Here is a 22,213-nt window from a genome sequence, read left to right on the forward strand (position 1 = left end):
GATGCATTTCTGAGACCAAAGGCTGATGAAATCAGCAGCTAATTATTATTGGCTCTATGGGACTCACTCTGGTCAGCACAGAGGTGCTTGCCCCTTCCCTTCCCAGGGTATTTTGGCAAAAGAGTATTAAGCCATAAAATTGGAAGTACAGGGAAGCAGACGCACAGATTAAGGGAAATGGGTTAGGAGGGGAAAGTGGGTGGAAGAGCAGAATAATTTCCAAAGAAGCTCAAAGAGTAAACAGTAAGTCTGCCTGCTGCTTGCTCAGGTACAGCACTTTTGCCTCCCTGTGCCCTGCTGAATATATTTTGTGGCAACATTGCAATATTTTTAAATTCTTCCTATCTTTGGAAGGTATTTTCATTAAATGTTTTGTGTGAAGAGCTGTGCATATCAAGCAAAGAATGTCAACACTGAGTAGGTAGCGGTAGCCAAAAACATAACAGGAGATCTTAATTTAATGCCCATTTGTTATTACTTACAGGTATAGAGTTTTCATAAGACTGACAGTTTTTTCAAGTCCTGGTTCTGGTGAGATACATGAGCTTACCTTAGAGAAAATGCTGTGATGCTTGTTTATGTTGAACACTGAGTCTTCATAATTAAGAATGTATTTGTTAGCATTCTGCAAATTTTAAATGAGAAGCATTAAGTGCCTCACCACTCACAAATCCTCTTGTAATGTGTGTGTGCCCCATACATAGGAGAATCACAGCTAATGGTCACTTTTTACATACTTTCTCTGGAGGTTTACAGGACAGAAGCTCCGATTTGATTCAGAGACACTAGTTTCCCTCTGTCTGTATCTTACCTTTTTAAAAAGTAATGTGCATAGAACCAAATACAGTAAATGGCATTTCAAACTGTTCATGTTCAACATGCTGTTGTCTTGTGCATGCACCATCACATACAAACCAGTGCTCAGCACACATGGAAGTAGCCTGTAGGAGCCTTTCTCCACAGAGCTGAGTTCAACCTCATCGAAGTTACACTTAAAACTCTACAATATTTAAACATTCTCTGCATTGTTTACGGGATTTGGCCTGGTTTGTTTCTTGCTGAGAAACTGGATGGTACTAAGGTTTTTAAGGCTAGACGATAGCCTGCGGTCTAGTCCTTTGAGCACTTAGGTAACAAAACCAAATCACGTTCTGCGTGGTGTTCTAAGGTGTAATGTACCTAGACTGTGTGTTTGCAGAGAGCTGGCTTAGGGGAGTCCTATGTTAACAGGCAGCCTTCCACAGCTTTGGATGGAGGCAAGCCAAGGGCACCTCTGCGCTTGGTTTGTCTTACAAGCAAACTGATTTGAAAAAGTTTTCATCAAGGATTTTGAAGTCATGTCTCTCTCTGAAACCTTACCCCTCAATCCTCTGGTTTGCTATCCAGGTAAATGGAAGCAGCCTCCTTTCCTGTAGCTGGGTTGCCTCTCATCTTCATTTTGCCAGCTCTAGGAACGTAATACAGTCAAAATACTCTCCAGCCTGTGGAACAGCAGTCTGATGATGTCTTACTTCTTCTTCCCTCTCAAGCTTCTGCTTTCCTCTTTGAAGTGGAAAAGGTGTTAGTGTCCACACCCCATTTCTGTCCTACAGACAGCATGCAGCCTAGATATGAGAGTTGTAAGCATCTTAAATGTATTTTGATAACCTACCCTTCCACCCCTTCTTTTAATCTCCTCAGGTTCACTTTTCTTCCATACACTGGTGTTCTTTTTTGATCTTTTGGTTCCCATGGATTAAAACCAGCAAACACTGCTGCCATGGTTTGCATTGCACCACAGTACCACTTTGGATATAGTTGTCCTTTGGAACTCAGTTACCCTTAATAAAGGCTCCAAACTGATGTTTCTGGAGGAAGCAAAGCCAATGCACAGGCCAAGGAAAGGGTGCACTAAGAAATGCACCATGGCCTCGCATGGGTCTCTGTCAGGGCAGCAGTGTGGTGTGCAGATCTTTAAGTCAGCTTGGGCCTTGAAACGTAAAACTTTTCAGTACTACAGCAGTAGGTGTAACTGCTGCAGTGCTCACAGGGCTAGTAAAACCAAAAAAGAAATAAAGTTTTATTATAACGTAAACCTGTGAAAGCATATGTGTTGCCTCTGTCTGAAGGTGGGTCTATTGCTTAGACGCTTCTCTAGGTTGAGTGATCCAGAGAAGCAGTGGCTGCCCCATCCCTGACTGTTCAAGACCAGGTTGGACAGGCCTTTGAGTAACCTGGTCTAGTGGAAGGTGTCCCTGCCCATGGCAGAGGGTTGGAACTAGACGAGCTTTAAGGTCCCTTCCAACCTAAACTAGTCTGTGATTCCATAATCAAGTTTTTAAGTGGTTTAATCCCTTTTCTGTCCCTAGTATGTCACTGTGGGCAGCAGACAGCTGTCACACGGGGATGCTGATATTACCAAGTTCATCAGGTTTAATCAATCATCAAGTTCAGTTCCCAGCACAGTGGCCTGTGTGCTATAGCAATAGAAGTGGTGCCTTGGGCGAGACCAGTACAGGCTGCCCCCCTTGATGGCATTTACCAGTAGAGGAACCATTTTTCCAGGCTCCTGCCCTGGACCCAGGAGAGCCAATTCTGGGTGGGAGGCTGCATGGCATCTCCTCCGGTAGATCTGGCATTGTGGATCTGCTGAAGGTGGACCTGGCATCTGCTCTGAGAAAAGTCTGTGTGTGTCCTGCACTGCTGGGAAGCCATATATTAACATGCTCATGCAAGTGAAAACACAGCCCTGATCATGTTGCCAAGATCACTATATCCTAGGGTAATGTGCTGTGTGACAGCCTCAGAAATTAAAGTTGCTTCTGGGTTCCTTAGATTCATGCATCTAAATTGCACCAACTTTTCTTCAGAAGGAGAAAGAGAAAATATGTATTTGGGCATTACAAATTAACTGCTTTCTTGGGCTGGAACGTTTCCTGGTTGTCCATGTCTTGGCTCTGCATCCTGTCCCAGCCATGCTCTGCATGCACACACAGCAGCACTCCCTTCTGGCGAGGGAAAATCACTACTATGATGTTTGTGGAGATCTGGTGGAAGTGTCACTCAGCATCCTAAGGCATTGTCATCTGCCAAGGAAGAGCTGAGAAATGTTTTCAGCCCCTTTCTGTAAGCCTGTTCATATTACTAATGAATAATGGATGCTTTTTATTATGACCTAAATCCAATGTTGCTTTCTTTAAGCAGTAAGAGAGAGTATCAATATCACCACAGTCCAGTATTTTACTATATAATGTACTAAACTGTTCTGCAGAGTGCTTGTTTGATTAATTTTTGTTTTCTGCAGATGCTTGCTGAGAGTGAGACTTTAATCACATTTAACAATAAGTCATTTAACAATAACTTACAGAATTATAGGTGAATAATATTCATTCAATGTTAACTCAGAAGACTAAATCCATCATTTAGATCTGGTCTTCCTGAATGCTTTTATCACTAAAATTTGCTAAATATTAATCTGATTCCCTCCCCCCCCCCCCCCCCATTGCAGGTGCTTGAAAGATTATTTCAGAAGGGATTTAATGTGGCAGCTTCATGCGGTGGTGGGGTGGATTCCTCTCAGTTCAGTGAATACGTGCTGTGTCGTGAGGACAGACGACCACAACCAACCCCAACAATCAGAATAAAACAGGAGCCCCTGGACTAGACCTTACCCCTACTTCTTTGTAACCATAGATGTGTTTAATAGTCCCTTATGTGAAACACTAAGGATTTGCAAAACAGTATTAGCAAACAGATTTTGACTTTAAGTTGCCAATTAGTGGTATTCTGAAACCACCTGTCACATAGCCAGCCATGACATGCATTTGAAAAATCAGTTGTCCATTTTTCATGATGGAATTCCTGAGCATACTCAGCATACCAGGCCTGCTGGGAGCGTACTTTGAGCTGAACAGCTGTGGCGGTGGAAAAGACAAAGCTTCATCAACCCCTGACCATAGGTTGGACTTCTGAAAGAGCAGTTAAAGCAATTTGAATAGATCAGCAGAAGAAGCAGTTCTGACAGCCTTTCCAGACGTACTCCGATGCTGTGATGCATGGAAGCAGGAGCCTCTGAGAGGAAGATGGTTCCCTAAAAAATGCACTGAGTATCTTCTCTGTCTGCTGCACTTCCTTCATATCAAATGTGGTTTACACCTCCATACATGATGTGACACTTCCGTGATTGTACTTGCTTGTACTAGCAAATGGCTTATTTTTATACTATATTTCCAATGGAAACATCTCCCTGTGGACAGACTCCAGAATCTGAAAAGGACCAATTTATAGTCAACTGGTGCTCTGTACTAAAAAAACCCACACAAAACAACAATGTGACAACAAAATTGACAAGGCCAGTTATGGCAGTGTTTGCAAAAGTAGGGATCTGGAATCACAAAATAAAATGCCAGCTGCCATCCCATGAGGGTCACATACCCAACATGGAGCTGTAGTTCTCTTAAAGCCAATCTTGTTTTGACTCAGAAACTGTTAAGCAGCATGGTTCTGCCAAGCAAGCTCTGACACCCCTTGTTAATCATTTACTAACCATGTTGTAAGCCCACATTTAGGAGGAAACATTAAGAATTTTGGACAAGCCTACTCTTTATGAGTCTGAAATTTTGCAAAACGATGTTAAAACCCTCTATACTGCCAGTGTCTGATGAAAGTTGGACATGCTTGTTTAGATTGGTTTCCCTCTATTATTTTAAACTATTATTAAAATACAGTTTGGTAGCTGCCCTCTACCTGTAATTTTGTCTATTGAAGCAGGGTGTCTGCAGGAGGTGACTGACTGCTCCTTCCATGCATCGGTATCGACTCTAACTCACAGTGCTTCCTAACTCAGGAGACGGCACTGGGTTTTCAGGTGTAAGGTTATAAATAGCATTCTGCTAAATCCTGTTGATTGCTGCTTGGCGTGATTGGGTTGTCAGTAGCTAATTCTTGTGTTAATCACAGTTTAGTTTCTCCCACATTAATTTATAGAATATTGTTGTAGATGCTGAATTTTAATGAAATTCTTTTTATATGCATAAATATGGCATAAACAAGGGACAGAGTATGAAGTGGTCAACAATTCCCTAATGCCAATTGATTACAATGAGGCAAAGTTAAAAAATCATGTTTTTAACTAATATTTTCAAAAGCAATGAGCTGTACTGACTGCCCAAGGGACAATCTAGGTAGGGGTCTAATTTTTTTAAGAGGGCTGGATACCTGTCCATGGAAAATCAGACCTCTGCAGGTTTCCTCACCTTGGTTACCCAACTCAGCAATCTCGTAGCTGGTCAGTGTTGGCCTGCTAACTTAGTAGAACAGTTGAGCACATCTGTCTACTTCAAAAGAGTTGTAAAGTTATTTTATTTTGTGGTTTTATACTTGTATGACATTCTAAAGTTGCTAGGCATTGCCATATTTGAATGTATGGCACACCATTCACCTTTGTAAGATATCTGTATATTATACATTTAATATTGTAAAGAACTTAACATATAATTGTCATGTATTTGTGTATGCACATTTCTTATACTTCATGCCATAAACATTTCTGTAAAGTAAATGATCAAAAATAAGCAAGTAGGGTGGAACACTCACTGTATCTCCCATGTTGCTTGATAGACACGAGAGTTTTCGATTGCATCTCCTCTGGCTTTTTGCTCCATTCAGCTCGATGTAGCCATGTCTTACAAAGAGGAAAAAAAAGTGTTTTATTTATTACTTTCATACACTGAGTTCACTTTTCGTTCAAAGTATCCTTAAGTAAGCCATTTAGCTTCTTGTTTTAATCCTACATACGCTTATGTCCTGCCCTCCTGGACAGGAAGGTTTGTGGTTGGTTGTTTTTTCTTCAGATTACCGTTTTTTACTGTATGTTCTTTTAGAGTTCAATAAAGCAGCTCCAGTGCTTCGGGCAGCTTGTTAAGGTGGCATTGGAAAGGGTTCCAGGCTGTGCCAGCCAAGTTAAATGTGAACTTCAGATGGAAAGTGTGAGCCGTGGCATCACAGCGTTGACTGCAAAATAGCACTAAGGCAAGGAAGATGTAGAAACAATCACTTGGTTAGAAGAAATATGCCTTTAAAAAAAAGTTAAGCTAAGACATGTTTTTTTAGTTAGTAACTTCAGGTCACTTATTTAAAGTTTATTACAGTTTCATTTATATCTTTTTTACTTATTTCCCTATATGTTTAGGCAGCAATGGCAGCAAAAACTGATTTGAATTCTTACTTCTGGCCTTAAACCATAGCAGCATAACTTAATTAAGAACATTGCTCAGAATCACTAGGATGGATTTTAGAACACCCCAACAAGCCCAGTGAAGGCTAAAAAAAAAAAAAAGCCAAAAAGCACTGAACCTGTGGCTGGAAGAACTCAAGTCTTCACTGAGACTTCCCGTACATTTCCCACTGCTGTGCTCTTGAGCCTCAGAAGGAAAGAGAGAGGGAAAATGTTCTGTTGTGCTTCTTGGACTGATGGCTTTTGAGAAAGCAACTGCTGAGTGCATTTCATTCACTGTATTAACGGCATCAATGTTTGATGACAATTTTATTAGATGTTTGACAAAGGATAAGGATTAGCACAACAAAACATTGAAGTATTTGGGTTTATTTCTTTGTGGGCATTCTGTTAATATTTTAATACTAAATGTTTCTGAACAATATTCAAGAATGACAAGACTATGAAATTCCTGTTTGATAAATTAATACTGTATGTCACTCAATGTGTTACTTTAGTAAATTTTTATTTATTTACAAAATAAATACAAATAAGAGTATGTTTTCACACAAATTAGGGGTATTTACGAGTATGTACATAAATCATCAGAATAATGTAATTCTAATAAACACAAGGCCTTTATAAACAGTATGTACAAATTACCAATACATTTAAAACATAATTTTACACTTCATGGCCTTAATACCTTATGAATAATCTTTTGGCTAAGCAGCAGCAGTATAAATTTTCTTCTGCTTTCCATAAACCTTAAAAAAAGATAAAACTTTTGTTTTTAAAACTATTGGACAAATAGTTTTATTTGTGCTTTTGCTATGGTTTCCCTATCAAAAAAAAAAACAAAAAAAACCTCAAAAAATTGGCAAGATAAAAAAGCAAATTTCTCCCTTCCATGGTTTCTGCTAATACTGTTATGTTTGAAGTACAACTTGTGCCCGTGTGCCTGCTCAATACTCTTAGCCAATACCCATTTAAAAGGCTCACATTAATGTCACTTGGCTTTGGTGTGGGCCTCTTAAATCCCAATTCAGCAAAGCATTTAAAAAGCATTCATCCCACCTTTAAGTACTTACATCTACTCATTATGCTTCAAGTCATGCGCTTGTTCATAAGCCTCTCTTGACTGTAGTCCTCAGGTCCAATTGTCCAAGGCCAGGGCATGGCCAGGCCCTTGGCACTGCGGCACTGGAGCTTGCCTGATCCTCCACTAGTGGAACTGGGCCCCAAAACTTCCTTTACAGTGACTTTAAAGTCCATACAGAATACTCTATAATCTTCACTGAATGATATTCTCTTTTAAAACCACCATTAAATCATACACTTTGCAATAAATAATTTTTTTTTTTGTAGAAAATAAAACCCAACTTTGATTCGTGTTACTAACCAATTGCTACAAATGCACAAAAGGTTGAGAAGATTTTAGAAAACAACTGGAAGCTAGTCAAGGTAACTCAGCTAAGACCCACACACACAGATTTCATACACTTAGGATTTGGTTCAGCAAATGGCTCAGAAGAAATGAGCTGTGCAGTAAAAGCAGAAATCTTAACTAGATAAAATTTGTGAGAGTGTACAGTGGCTATTCTCTTAGCTGTGCAAAATTTGCAATTATAACTAATCTAAAATAACAATAGGTATCACTATGGTTAGCAGAAACAGTGCTACTGAAACTAAAAAGTAAACAAACCTAGTACCATCCATGAACATACAGGTTAACACCACGGTTAGGTCCTAATCCTGTGAACCTGTCCCAGTGCTCCTTACGCAAATAGTTGTGGTGAGTCATCATAGCAGCCTTGTCAGTCAACGTCATCCACTGTAGCTGAAGTGGCCAAATGGAGCAAGACTTTGATGTTGGTTGTGTCTCTGTATTTAACATTTTAAAACCTTTTGCACACCTTTTTGTGTGTGTTTTATATATTTTTTTTTTAACATAAAGGGAATTATTGCATGTGTCTGGCAATTTTACAAAACAAAATTACTGGAACATTGACTTCTGAAAAAAATAGAAGGCACATTAAAATGACAGCTTTTCAATGCAAGTTGAGCTTCTGTATGGAGAATTCAGTACAATTCTTGGCTTTATTTAAGCAGAGCTCGATAGAGCAGGAGAGAATGGCTCGTTTCTCTTTCCTGTTCCATGTAGAAGATGAAGTCCCTGAGGTTTACGCGAGTTATTTTCTGTCGTGCATACTGCCAGGATGAAGGAGTGCCCAAGCCAGCCTGACCTCCACCAGACATACCAAGACCCTGCAAAGAGAACACAGCAAAGTCAAAAGCCCTGAAATGGCAGAGAGTTTCCTTGTACTCTCAGGTTTACAACTACTGATTGCTGGATCATTTGAAACATCTTAAATGTATTATTATGAGTTTAATTCTGAAAGTATTACATGAGATTTTCTTTTTTTTTTTTTCTATTCTTCTGAGTCTTACCAAGGTATCCTGAGTAAAGAAACTCAATTGAAAACACATGAGGCTAGACCTCAGTTCATTTACAACTGGGGACAAGTATGTCTGACTAATTTTCCTGCTATACTCATGTTAACCATAGACTTATCTGACCAGTTTAATTTCAGGAACCTATTTAGGACAAAACTATTTGCAGCAAATAAAGCCATCTTCAGTACATCAAATGTGTGCAGCATCCTACTCCAAATCCTGAGTCTAGGACTGGAAAAAGGTGAGTGGTGTATCAGGATGCTGCTACTGCAATAACCTCTGCAGCTGTGAGACCCATGGGAGCCCTGATTCTCTCCTCTGAATCTACTGAAGAGAAAGGCTCATTGTGGGGAAAGAGTGAGCAACCTTGCCCCAGTACACAACCAATGCTCAGCTGAGAGGCGGAAAAATTAAACAGAAAAATCACAAGGATATTGTGTGATGATAAAGTCAAATATCAACATACTATTTTCTAAGGATATGCTAAATAATTTTTATTTTTGTTGTTTAAATTGGTTCAAGGGTACTGAATTACAGCATACCTTATCCTGGCTTTCTATATATAGAGAGAAAATACACAAACTGGGCCTGAGAGCACTGTGCTCTGACTATTTAGAAACTGAAAGGACAAAATTACAGACTTTGCAGTCCTGTTGAGTTTAAAACTGAAATGTGATACATACACACATTCAACCATTATCATCCTTAGGAGACCACTGGTTTTATTCATTTCAATTGATTTCTGGCAAAATAGATCATTTCAGAGATTAAAACCTATATTTCTAAGTTAAAAGTTTAAATTATTTTTCAAACCTTTTAAGACATCTGGAAAAGTTTTCAATACTTTTGAAATCCCAAATTTACATACTGCTGCTCTTAATAACCTACCTTTCCCCAGGAAATACTTATTCTAGGATCTTGATTCTAGCCATTAAAAATACAGTTCATTATAATTCTATTACTGAAAGATTGTAGGGAAACATGTATGGTTGTCCTGGGTTCAGCTGTAACAGTTATTTTTCTCCTTCTTAGCAGCTGGTACAGTGCTGTGTTTCGACTTTAGTCTGAGAACAATGCTGATAATGCACCAATGATTTTAGTTGTTGCTAAGTATTGCTTACTCTGATCAAGGACTTTTCAGTCTCTCATGCTCTGCTAGTGAGGAGGGTCTGAGAAGCTGGGAGGAAGCAGAGACAGGACACCTGACCCAAACTAGCCAAAGGGGTATTTCATACCACAGCACATCATGCCTAGTATATAGAATCATAGAATCATAGAATAGGGTTGGAAAGGACCTTAAGATCATCTAGTTCTAACCCCCCTTCCATGGGCAGGGACACCTCACACTAAACCATACCACCCAAGGCTTAGTCCAACCTGGACTTGAACACTGCCAGGCATGGAGCATTCACAACTTCCCTGGGCAACCCATTCCAGTGCCTCACCACCCTCACAGTAAAGAACTTCTTCCTTATATCTAAACTGAACTTCTCCTGTTTAAGTTTTAACCCATTACCCCTTGTCCTGTCACTACAGTCCCTAATGAAGAGTCCCTCCCAGCATCCCTATAGGCCCCCTTCAGATACTGGAAGGCTGCTGTGAGGTCTCCACGCAGCCTTCTCTTCTCCACACTGAACAGCCCAAATATAACCTGCAGGGAGTCACCCAGAAGGCCCAGATTGCTGCTCGGGTTGGGCTGGGTATCTGTCGGCAGGTGGTGAGCAATTGTATTGTGCATCACTTGTGTTTATTATTGTTTTTTTTCCCTTCCCTTTTTAGTTTTATATTCTCTCCCCTTGTTATTTCCCTTATCATTATTATTATTAGTGGTAGTAGTGGTGGTTTTGTATTGTACCTTAGTTATTGGACTGTTCTTATCTCAACCTGTGGGATTTACATTCTTTCGATTCTCCTTCCCATCCCTCTGGGAGCAGGGGGGAGAAGAAGGGGGGGAGTGAGCAAGTGTCTGCGTGGTTCTGATTTACTGGCTGGGCTTAAACCACAACAGTGGTACATTGCAAGTAAGACATGGCTCTGTTTGTTGCTTTTCTCCCAGCGTACCAAGTCAGAATCCTTGCAGAGCTGTGCCATTCAAGGTATTTCTCCTATACTTGATTATTAAATTACAGTAGTGGGGCAAATCCTATTCTCTTGTAACCAGAAATACAAAAGGCTTAATGTAGTGAAATGAATGTGGCTAAGCTTGCAAGCAAGAGAGGGTGAAGCCCACAACCTTTGAGCACCATGATCATTTGATCTGAGTCATTCTTTTCTCCAGTATGGAATAGCTTTTGTTAACAGATTAATTGATTTTGCTACCTAACCTCACTGCTCCCAGGAAAAGCATGTGCTGCAGCTGCAAGGGCTGTTCATCCATGCTGAAGCCGTATACATCCCTTACACACAATCCATTTATTTAGCAGTGCTCTGAATTCAGCCTTTATGCCAAAACACTGCATTCCTAAAAAAAAAAATAGCATCATTTAAACTCCTACTCTTCATCTTCCACAGGTCTGGAATAAGCCCTTACCTTAAGTTGCCTCTCACTTGCATTCTGATCATGCATTTGCTTTACCAGGGCTGTTGCCACTGTTTCCAACTCTCCAAGTAACCACCAAATAGATCTTTAAGTCAAGGTGACTCAAAAATAGTTTTCTTTCTTTTCTGTTCCCCACATGGTGTATCTCTCCCTCCTGCCCTAAGTAATACTTACTTCAGATTCATCCTGACTACAGTTCCTGAACAGTGACAAACACACTTGTAAGAAATGTGGCCACTTATTAAAAAATACTGTCCATAGCATACTGGACTGGAACCATCCTGCACACACTTACCAAATAGTAATAGAAAAGCTACTTAATTTATGTTTTCTTCACATAAACCCATTTCTTGAATTAATTGAGGTATATGTACAGCATATAACTGCTTTCTATTTGGACAGAGTAGCTGGAATTAAGATATGAGAGTGGTGAGACACTGGCACAGGTTGCCCAGAGAAGCTGTGGCTGCCCCATCCCTGGCAGTGTTCAAGGCCAGGTTGGACAGGGCTTGGAGCAACCTGGTCTAGTGGAAGGTTTCCCTGCCTGTGGCAGGGGGTTGGAACTGGATGAGCTTTAAGGTCCCTTCCAACCCAAACCATTCTAGGATTCAATATTCATTGCATTTATCACTTGAGATACTGAACTTTCACATAGGAAGAGCATATACTTCATGCAATATCATGACATGAAGTTGTGTACCTTCATAACCGCACTGGTAAGCCAGTCAGTTACCTGATAATGTTCTGTAATTGTTCTGCAAGGTGGATAAAAAAATTGCAAGATTTTAGGAAGTACAGAAGCACATCTAAATTAACAGAACAGGGATTTAGATCTGCCAATATGATTTCTAATTTAAAGACCAATTAGTTTGGTACTGCGTTGTACTCAAAATTATTCTGTAGATGCCATATAAGAAATGCAGAATACTAAATGCCATGATTTTTTAATTATATACGTGAAAGCAACCAGAGTTAAAATTAATTGCCAAGAATAGTGGAATTGAACACAGTCTCCCACAGCATCCTCACGGCTAAAATGAGGAAGTGTGGACTGGATGATCAGGTAGTGAGGTGGACTGCGAACTGGCTGAAGGAGAGAAGCCAGAGAGTTGTAGTCTATGGGGCTGAGTCTAGTTGGAGGCCTGTAACTAGTGGAGTGCCTCAAGGGTCAGTACTGGGACCGGTATTATTTAATATATTCATCAATGATTTAGATGAGGGAATTGAGTGTACTATCAGCAAGTTTGCTGATGACACTAAGCTGGGAGGAGTGGCTGACACGCCAGAAGGCTGTGCTGCCATCCAGCGAGACCTGGATAGGCTGGAGAGTTGGGCAGGGAGTAACTTGATGAAATATAACAAGGGAAAGTGTAGAGTCCTGCATCTGGGCAGGAACAACCCCAGGTTCCAGTATAGGTTGGGGAATGACCTGTTAGAGAGCAGTGTAGGGGAGAGGGACCTGGGGGTCCTAGTGGACGACAGGATGACCATGAGCCAACACTGTGCCCTTGTGGCTAAGAAGGCCAATGGCATCCTGGGGTGTATTAGAAGGGGGGTGGTTAGTAGGTCGAGAGAGGTCCTCCTTCCCCTCTACTCTGCCCTGGTGAGACCGCATCTGGAGTATTGTGTCCAGTTCTGGGCCCCTCAGTTCAAGAAGGACAGGGAGCTGCTGGAGAGAGTCCAGCGCAGGGCAACTAAGATGATTAAGGGAGTGGAGCATCTCCCTTATGAGGAAAGACTGAGGGAGCTGGGTCTCTATAGTTTGGAGAAGAGGAGACTGAGGGGTGACCTTATCAGTGTCTATAAATATATAAAGGGGGAGTGTCACGAGGACGGAGCCAGGCTCTACTCAGTGGCAAACAATGATAGGACAAGGGGTAATGGGTACAAACTGGAACACAAGAGGTTCCACTTAAACTTGAGAAGAAACTTCTTCTCAGTGAGGGTGACGGAACACTGGAACAGGCTGCCCAGGGAGGTTGTGGAGTCTCCTTCCCTGGAGACATTCAAAACCCGCCTGGACGCATTCCTGTGTAACATTATCTAGGTGTTCCTGCTCCGGCAGGGGGATTGGACTAGATGATCTTTCGAGGTCCCTTCCAATCTCTAACATACTGTGATACTGTGATACTGTGAAGTAATGTGGATATTTCTCCAGAAAAATGACATCTTTTGTCAGCATGACAGACTTTTCATTAACCCCAACAAGCCCTTTTTTTCTGTATCAATGGCAACTAATAAGAGATACAAAGACAAAAGCTAGAATAAAAAAAATGGTTTTGAGATGTTTACATCCTTTATTTCCTGGCCTGCCACTGCTAAGCTATTCCCAAATCACACCCACTCAAATATACATCAGTACCAGCTTTGGTATCAGTGAACTTCCAGCTAAAATTCAAGGGAAATTTAAGCTGTTCTAGACCAGAAAAAAAGAATTTAACTTATATATGAATTCTTTCTCTTCTTCATTATGAGATTGCTTACATCCATGAGGCATAGCAACTTCTCATCCCCTTCTATCTCATCCTCTCCCATCTCATCCTCTCCTTTTCCCCACTGCCTCCTCCCTTGCCACTTCAATCCTACTCTCTTGGTAACACACCAAAGTGACTGGTGACAGCCTTGAACTTGGCAGCTGCGAATCCGACAGGACAGCAAGGAAGACACAGAGAGCAAACAAATTATTTTGTGCTCCATGTGTCCCTCGCAGGGCTACAACAGGGCTTTTCTGAGATTCCCCCCGCCACCCTCCTGCTCCCAGCTGTGACTGAAGACAAAATAACTTCAAGGAAAATCAAATGCAGGAATTTACTATAAAATACTGACCAACAATCATAGAACAGTTAGTATTAGAAAGGACCTTAAGATCATCTAGTTCCAACCCCCCTGCCATGGGCAGGGACACCTCACACTAAACCATACCACCCAAGGCTTCGTCCAACCTGGCCTTGAACACTGCCAGGGATGGAGCATTCACAACCTCCCTGGGCAACCCATTCCAGTGCCTCACCACCCTAACAGGAAAAAATTTCCTCCTTATATCTGCCAAAGAAACATGCTCTCACAGTGATAAGGTAGGAATTAAAACAAATAGTCCTTTGCAGAGAAATTAATGAAGCCTCATATCTGACAGATGGTGTCACATTGCTCTGGTACTACTTACCACAATAAAATCATCTCCTCTACAGAGTATTGCCTCTTGCCTCCTTCAGAAATACTCTCGGTCCACTGGTACTACCCTCCACCTATCACAAACTCCCCCCTTCCTCCCAAATCTTCATCTTTATTAAAACATTCTTGGAACTACTGCATGGTTGGTTCCTCTCCCATCCTCACCAGCTAGGCGAGCATTGTCCCATGGGGTGGGTGACCCACCAGGCCGCATGTGCTCATCAGCCTCCCAGCAGACATGTGGCCCTGAAGCCAAAAGTACCACAAAGCTTGCTGAGCTCATACCGTAGCCTCTTCCTCACTGGTGAGACTGGCATGTTTCTCCTTCCTGTATCCAAGACAACAGTTCACATGGAAGTTGCAGGGACTTAAAATCTAGAGCTCCTTCCTACCTCTGTCCCCCTTCTGCTGGTCCCCACCACCACACCAAAAGGTTTAACTGGGAAAGAGGATTGAAACAGACACACCTCTTCTGAAATTTTCATAGACAAACTGCTCAGAAAGTAAAAATGTCTTTGTTCATTAAATTACAATAATCACAGCAGCAGGTGTATGAAAATTAAACCAAGTAACTTTCCAAAGTGTGCCATTCCTTTCTTGAGATAGAAGTGCTTTCACATAAGAAAGCACATGTAATACAAAAAAATCTGTACTTATTTTTATAATAATGATTTCTACTGTTGAATACATATAATTTTTTTTCACTGCATACCTTCAGCTTTGAATTATAGAACCGTGGAAATACAGCATGATATTCTTGTCAGGAAGCACAAAGATAAGAGCAAATAGAGGATTGCATTTAATATTTTATCCATCCTTCCTTAACCAGAAAACAATTCAGTCCTGACATATCTCCTTTGAACACAGAATCATAGAATAGTTAGGGTTGGAAAGGACCTTAAGATCATCTAGTTCCAACCCCCTGCTATGGGAAGGGATGCCTCACACTAGACCATGTCACCCAAGACTCTGTCCAACCTGGTCTTGAACACTGCCAGGGATGGAGCATTTACCAGTTCTTTGGGCAAACAGTTCCAGTGCCTCACCACCCTCACAGTAAAGAACTTCTTCCTTATATCTAAACTGAACTTCTCCTGTTTTAGTTTTAACCAATTACCCCTTGTTCTATCACTACAGTCCCTGATGAAGAGCTCCTCTCCAGCATCCTTGTAGCCCCCCTTCAGATATTAGAAGGCTACTATGAGGTCACCAAACAGCCTTCTCTTCTCCAGGCTGAACAGCATCAACTTTCTCAGCCTGTCTTCATACAGAAGGTGCTCTAGCCCCCTTATCATCCTCATAGCCCTCCTCTGGACTTGGTCCAACAGCTCCATGTACTGTTGAGGACACCAGAACTGCATATAGTACTCCAAGTGGAGTCTCACGAGAGCAGAGTAGAGTCTTGATCTGTGGCTATTGCTTCTCTGTGACCCAGTAAGAAAAGGCAATAATGATAAAAGATCTGCTGGTTTCTTCCCAGGCTACATGGCACATCCTTGAAGCAGACTTGCACTTCAAGCCCAAGTCTGAATGTGGGAATCGAATGGTAGCAATTCAAAGACAAGCTATCTATGGAGTGAAAAAATACCAGGAATTTTGTCTCTCCAACCTCCATGCACTGAAGAGGAGTGGGAAGATAAGGTATATATTAGTCTGCTCTTATGAATAAGAGGTCTTGGATCATAAGAGATATTGTGGAGATATTCTGCACCAATGATGTTTACTTGCACAAAATGCCATTAGATCTTTGGCTGAAAGGCACTTTATACATGAAAACCAGGTATAATATTATGTGTGATTAGCTGTCTGTCAAGGCTTCAGCAGTAGCAGTCATTTTTTTCTCCTTCTTAGTAGCTGGTGCAGTGCTGTGTTTCTCACTTTCAGCCTGGGAACAACGCTGATACCACCAATGTTTTTAGTTGTTGCTAAGTAATGCTTACTCTGACCAAGGACTTTCTGAGTCTCATGCTCTGCTGGGGAGGAGGGGAAGACAGGAGGAAGCAGAGACAGGACAACTGACCCAAACTAGCCAAAGAGGCATTCCATACCACAGCATGTCATGCCACTGGAGGCAGTTACCCGGAAGGGCCAGATCATTGCTCAGGTCGAGCTGGGTGTCGGTCGGTGGGTAGTGAGCAGTTGTATTCTCTTCCCTTGTTATTTCCCTTATCATTATTATTATTGGTGGTAGCAGCAGTGGTTTTGTGTTATACCTTCGTTACTGGACTGTTCTTATCTCAGCCCGTGGGAGTTACATTCTTTTGATTCTCCTCCCCATCCCTCTGGGAGCGGGGGGAGGAAGGGGGGGGGGGGAGTGAGCAAGTGGCTGCGTGGTTCTGGGTTGCCGGCTGGGCTTAAACCATGACACTGTCCCACATAATTCAGGGTTTAATACAGCCCCTGCTGAGGCTAATAGTAATGATTTCACTGATTTAAATGAGAACCGAAACATCCTTAAATCAGTATTCCCCTGAAGTACAGAAAAGTAAGTAATAAATGTCAGGACCTCAAAGAATAATAATACTGTATGAAATAAATTATATCTACAAAAAGATGGTGCATCTTCATATGGGTAATATGGTGGCTTTACAAGTGTCTTCAGAAGGATTCATCACCAAAAGTTGGCATTCAGGCCTTCAGATCAGCAACGCTAACAGGGAGGATTAGATACTATTATTTCTTTGGAAACTAGTTATTTTCATTTCCAAACATTTTTATCCTGTACTATCTTAGTGCGACTGTTCCTACAGACTCCGTCTTGGCAGGTGTTCACTTGCTACACCTTCTTGGATGCCAATGCATCTCATATCCCCTGAGCACATAAACACACACCTCACCCTGCAGACAAACATTATGAAAACTGATTTGCACAAGCATTTACAAGTACTTCAAATACTAACACAATTGCAACATTTCAAAGACAGCATGCAGTAAATTTTATATTCAGAAATAATAAGAGGAAGGTAAATCATACTAAGACATGTATACAGTGAATTTTTTTCTTTAGATGTGATTGCTTTAGTTTATAGTTACATGATGCTGTTTCAAGCTAAAGAAATGGACTGCCATTACAACAAGTATGTTTTATATGTACCTGCTCTTTGACTTTATTATGTTAAGCTAAGTCACATACGCAAGCACTATTACAATTGAAAACCTGCTCTGTAAAACAGCATCACACCAAAAACTTCCAGTTGAGAGAACTGTGCATCTCTTCCCAACCGGACCACCTATTCCTTCCTTCCTCTAGAAGAGTGTTTCCCCCACAGACTGCATGAGAGGAGGGCCAAACAGCAGGCTGGACAGCACTGCAGTGAGAAACTATTTGGGAAGAAGTCTGCCCCAACACAGATAAATAATGCAGATGAGCTGTAAGGCAGCTATGAGCTATGACATTTACCTGCTCAAGGAAGGTGAGTGTTCAACCACCAAATCCTCAACAGGTCATTCCCAGGAAGAAAAAAGAGTGCAATTAATTTGAACTTCTTAATCATGCACATCTCTGAGTAATCACTGTGTTAATACGAGAAAGAAAGCCTCCAGTTTTTCCTGCACAGAGACAGCTCTGCACTCTGTGGAGACTTTTAACCTTTCAAAGATCATAGAATCATAGAATAGTTAGGGTTGGAAAGGACCTTAATATCATCTAGTTCCAACACCCCTGCCATGGGCAGAGTCACATCACACTAAACCATGTCACCCAAGTCTTTGCCCAACCTGGCCTTGAAAACTGCCAGGGATGGAGTATTCACAACGTCCCTGGCAACCCATTCCAGTGCCTCACCACCCTCACAGGAAAGAATTTCTTCCTTATATCCAATCTTAACTTCCCTTGTTTAAGTTTTAACCTGTTACTCCTTGTCATATCACTACCATCCCTAATGAATAGTCCCTCTCCAGCATCCCTATAGGTCCCCTTCAGATACTGGAAGGCTGCTATGAGGTCTCCATGCAGCCTTCTCTTCTCCAGGCTGAACAGCCCCAACTTTCTCATCCTGTCTTCATACAGGAGGTGCTCCAGCCCCCTGATCATCCTTGTGGCCCTCCTCTGGACTTGTTCCAACAGTTCCATGTCCTTTTTATGTTGAGGACACCAGAACTGCACACAATACTCCAGGTGAGGTCTCACAAGAGCAGAGTAGAAGGGCAGGATCACCTCCTTTGACCTGCTGGTCACGATCCTTTTGAATGCAGCCCAGGATACGGTTGGCTTTCTGGGCTGCGAGCTCACACTGCCGGCTCATGTCCATTTTCTCATCGACCAACACCCCCAAGTCCTTCTCCGCAGGGCTGCCCTGAATCTCTTCTCTGCCCAACCTGTAGCTGTGCCTGGGATTGCTCCAACCCAGGTGTAGGACCTTGCACTTGGCATGGTTAAACCTCATGAGGTTGGCATCAGCCCACCTCACAAGTGTGTCAAGGTCCCTCTGGATGGCATTCCTTCCCTCCAGCGTATCAACATAAACACACATCTCAGTGTCATCGGCAAACTTGCTGAGGGTGCACTCAATCCAACTGTCCATGTCACCAACAAAGATGTTGAACAAGACTGGTCCCAACACAGATCCTTGAGGGATACCACTTGTTACTGGTCTGCAGCGGGACATTGAATCATTGACAACTCTTTCCATTCGGCCATCCAGCCAGTTCTTTATCCAGTGAGTGGTCCACCTAACAAATTTATGTCTCTCCAATTTAGAGACAAGGATGTCATGGGGGACAGTGTCGAATGCTTTGCACAAGTCCAGGTAGATGACATCAACTGCTCTACCCCGTCCCATCAGGATTTCCCCTTAGTGAAGCCATGCTGGCTGCCACCAACCACCTTGTTGTTTTTCATGTGCCTTAGCATGCCTTCCAGGAGAATCTGCTCCAAAATTTTGCCAGGCACAGAGGTGAGACTGACTGGTTTGTAGTTCCCTGGGTTATCCATTTTCCCCTTCTTGAAAATGGGGGTTATATTTCCCTTGTTCCAGTCATCGGGAACTTCACCTGACTGACATGATTTTTCAAATATGATGGCCAGTGGCTTAGCAACTTCATTTTCCAGCTCCACCAGGACCCGCGGATGGATTTCATCAGGTCCCACGGACCTGTGCACATTCAGGTTCTTAAGATGGTCTCGAACTAGATCCTCTCCTACAGTTGGCCCAAGGTCTTCCTTCTCACAGTCCCTGCATCTGCCTTCCAAGACATGAGTGGTGTGGTCAGAGCCTTTGCCAGTGAAGACTGAGGCAAAGAAGTCATTCAGAACCTCAGCCTTCTCCAAATCCAGGGTAGCCAGTTCTCTTGGTAGCTTCTGGAGAGGGTCCACATTGTCCCTAGTCTGTCTTTTATTTGCTACATACCTATAAAATCCCCTCCTGTTATCTTTAACATTCCTAGCTAAGTTTAATTCTAACTGGGCCTTAGCTTTCCTAACCTGGTTCCTAGCTTCCTGGACAGATACCTGAGGGACGCCACTCATTACTGGTCTCCAACTGGGCATTGAGCTGTTGACCACAACTCTTTGTGTGCGGGCGTTATCAAGGGTTCAGCAGTAGCAGTCATTTTTCTCCTGCTTAGTAGCTGGTGCAGTGCCCTGTTTTTGACTTTCAGCTTGGGAACAATGCTGATAACACCAATGTTTTAAGTTGTTGCTAAGTAATGTTTACTCTGATCAAGGACTTTCTGAGTCTCATTCCCTGCCAGGGAGGAGGGGAAGCTGAGAGGAAGCAGAGACAGGACACCTGACCCAAACTAGCTGCTACCTGAAATGTCTTTAAAAATATGCATCTGAAGGATATCATGGAAACTATACTGAATTTAATTGTAATCAGGGTCCTATTACACAAATAGCATACAGTGACTGTACAGAGTCCCTGAATATACATTTATAATTCCATATATATTTTCCAACTACACAAAAGCATCTATATTTTATAGCTCTACTTGCGGGAAGAGAAAAGTCCTTCTTTTCCTTTCAAATTTATGCTAAACCAGCCTCTTCCTTCCCTATACAATGCAAGAGAAATAAAAGCTTTAATAGATAACTAGAGTTTACACTTCACTTTTCCACTACAAATATATGAGGACATTGGCTCTGCCCCCCCCCCCTTCTCTTTTGCATTCAAATATTTCCACCTCTGCATAAAAATGACTTATTTGCAGTTTCACAGACTTTCCTAGGTTGGCACCCCAGGAACTAATCCTGATTCACAAAACAAAAACATCCAGTTGCCCCTGCTGCATAATTCATTGGCCCATAAATAAAAGTTGGCCAGCCCATGATCTTATCTGACAGACTCTGGGGAGCATACGTGGAAATCTCACTATGGGAGAAACACTGGTCAGGGCTGGTGGCAGCTGCTGGGCTTTGCAACCAGGGGTCAAGTGCTCCGCTTGGGTGCCTTGGCCTTGCCAAGGAGAAGGAAGGCAAAGGACAGGAACTTGCCTTGCAACCTGGAACTTGTACATTTGCAGGAAGTTAGTCTGTCTTTGGTCACTCACTTTCTGCAGGTGAATCATTTAATGGAGGTTTCTACTCATGCTGTGATCTTCCACAGCTTCACACACTGCAATGAGCCACATGCACTTTGAATTAACTGAATTGCAGTAGTACTGAGCAAGAGAAAATACCTGATTTGGCAATACTGTAAATATATACTACAGGTTTGCTTCAATTGCATCAAGAGGCAAGACTGTAATTTGAAAATCAGACATTGCTCAGATGACAAAACTGAAACACTCTTATTGAGTATTCCTTACTTTGCATCTATTTTTCCTACGAGGCTGATGGAAAGCTACATACGTTCACAATATCCTGACAAACTTCCCAACAGAAAGAGAAACCTTTTAGACACTGTCTGTAGAGAATTTTTGAAGGACCTTTTATTATTGCTTGTTTGCTCTTAAGTTCCATCTAACCTTTGAAAAATAGCATCCTGTTTGTTTTCATGATCAAGTATCTGCAATTCACTAAATTACAAATGAAGAGGAGACCTGGGTGACTTGGTGCCATAAATTTCAAGTTGAAAGAAATAATTTTTAAAAGAACTATGAATTGGTTTCTAACTTGTAACGTTTTACTACACAATAATGACTAAGATAGAAAACATTTCAATTCTCAACTATGTTTTTTATTCTGTGTTATAACAAACATGAGTGGTAGAGAGACTTGTCAACACAGTGCCTAAGGCACTATTCATCTTTCATTTCCCAGATCCAGGCTGGAACCATGTGGCAATAGACTCACTTTCTCACTAGAAATGTTGTCGTGGTGCTGAGAAACCTTCTTGACAAATATGTTTTTTAAACAGATGTATTTTTGCTAAACATTTTATCTTTGACAAAACTATATTTTGACAGAGAAAGTTTCATTGCAAATTTTTTTCACCAGCTCTAATAACAAGAAGTCAGACTTTTAGGGCCTAAATGGAGAAAGTTGCTTGGACTGTGCCTTGCTGATATAGAGAGGAGGTCTCCCTGGCTAAAGCAATGACTATTACTGTAATTAAGTAATGGGAATATATGTCTATTATCCATTGCTCTGTCCTGGCTTACCTATGTTTACTCTAAAAATTTACGTTACAGGTCCCCTCTGACTGTGGCATTCAGAGCCAAAGATAGGACCAAAACCTGCCTCATCCTCCTCAGCTGGTCTTCACAGCTATGTCTGAATGACTGCTTCAGGTATTTAAGTAGTAATTAACAATAGAAATGTTTGGAATAAATGAGTAAGGACAGGGCATTTGAAAAATAGTTAACAGATGTTCTTAACATTGCTGCTGGCATAATAACATTGCTCCAGTAATTTATGTGATGTGGAGTTTATTTAGCTGCTGCAAACATACAGGGTTATAATAATCATAAAC

The 22,213-nt window shown here is 41.7% G+C and overlaps 2 protein-coding genes across 5 annotated transcripts in view; one reads left to right on the top strand and one right to left on the bottom strand.

Annotated features, from left to right (window-relative positions):
• The window catches only part of LOC133279425 (BTB/POZ domain-containing protein kctd15-like), a 75,005-nt gene extending 68,675 nt beyond the window's left edge, over nt 1–6,330 (top strand). For 3 of the 4 annotated variants that reach the window (XM_061473132.1, XM_061473133.1, XM_061473134.1), the window contains one exon: nt 3,488–6,330. In XM_061473132.1, the coding sequence (XP_061329116.1) occupies nt 3,488–3,643 (156 nt within the window). In that variant the 3' untranslated portion in view covers nt 3,644–6,330. Of the gene's footprint in view, nt 1–1,680; nt 2,030–3,487 lie in introns of those variants that run through there. The other variant, XM_061473135.1, reaches the window with a different exon arrangement.
• A 372-nt stretch (nt 6,331–6,702) lies between these two features.
• LOC133279422 (transcription initiation factor TFIID subunit 4-like) overlaps nt 6,703–22,213 on the bottom strand; it is a 243,767-nt gene continuing 228,256 nt past the window's right edge. The window contains exon 15 of the mRNA XM_061473128.1: nt 6,703–8,461. Coding sequence (XP_061329112.1) covers nt 8,294–8,461 — 168 coding nt within the window. The 3' untranslated portion in view covers nt 6,703–8,293. The remainder of the gene's footprint in view (nt 8,462–22,213) is intronic.

This window comes from Pezoporus flaviventris, unplaced genomic scaffold (assembly GCF_033815535.1).
Source record: "Pezoporus flaviventris isolate CSIRO_AGI_PZ_B2104156 unplaced genomic scaffold, CSIRO_AGI_Pfla_v1 ptg000077l, whole genome shotgun sequence".
Lineage (NCBI taxonomy): Eukaryota > Metazoa > Chordata > Aves > Psittaciformes > Psittacidae > Pezoporus > Pezoporus flaviventris.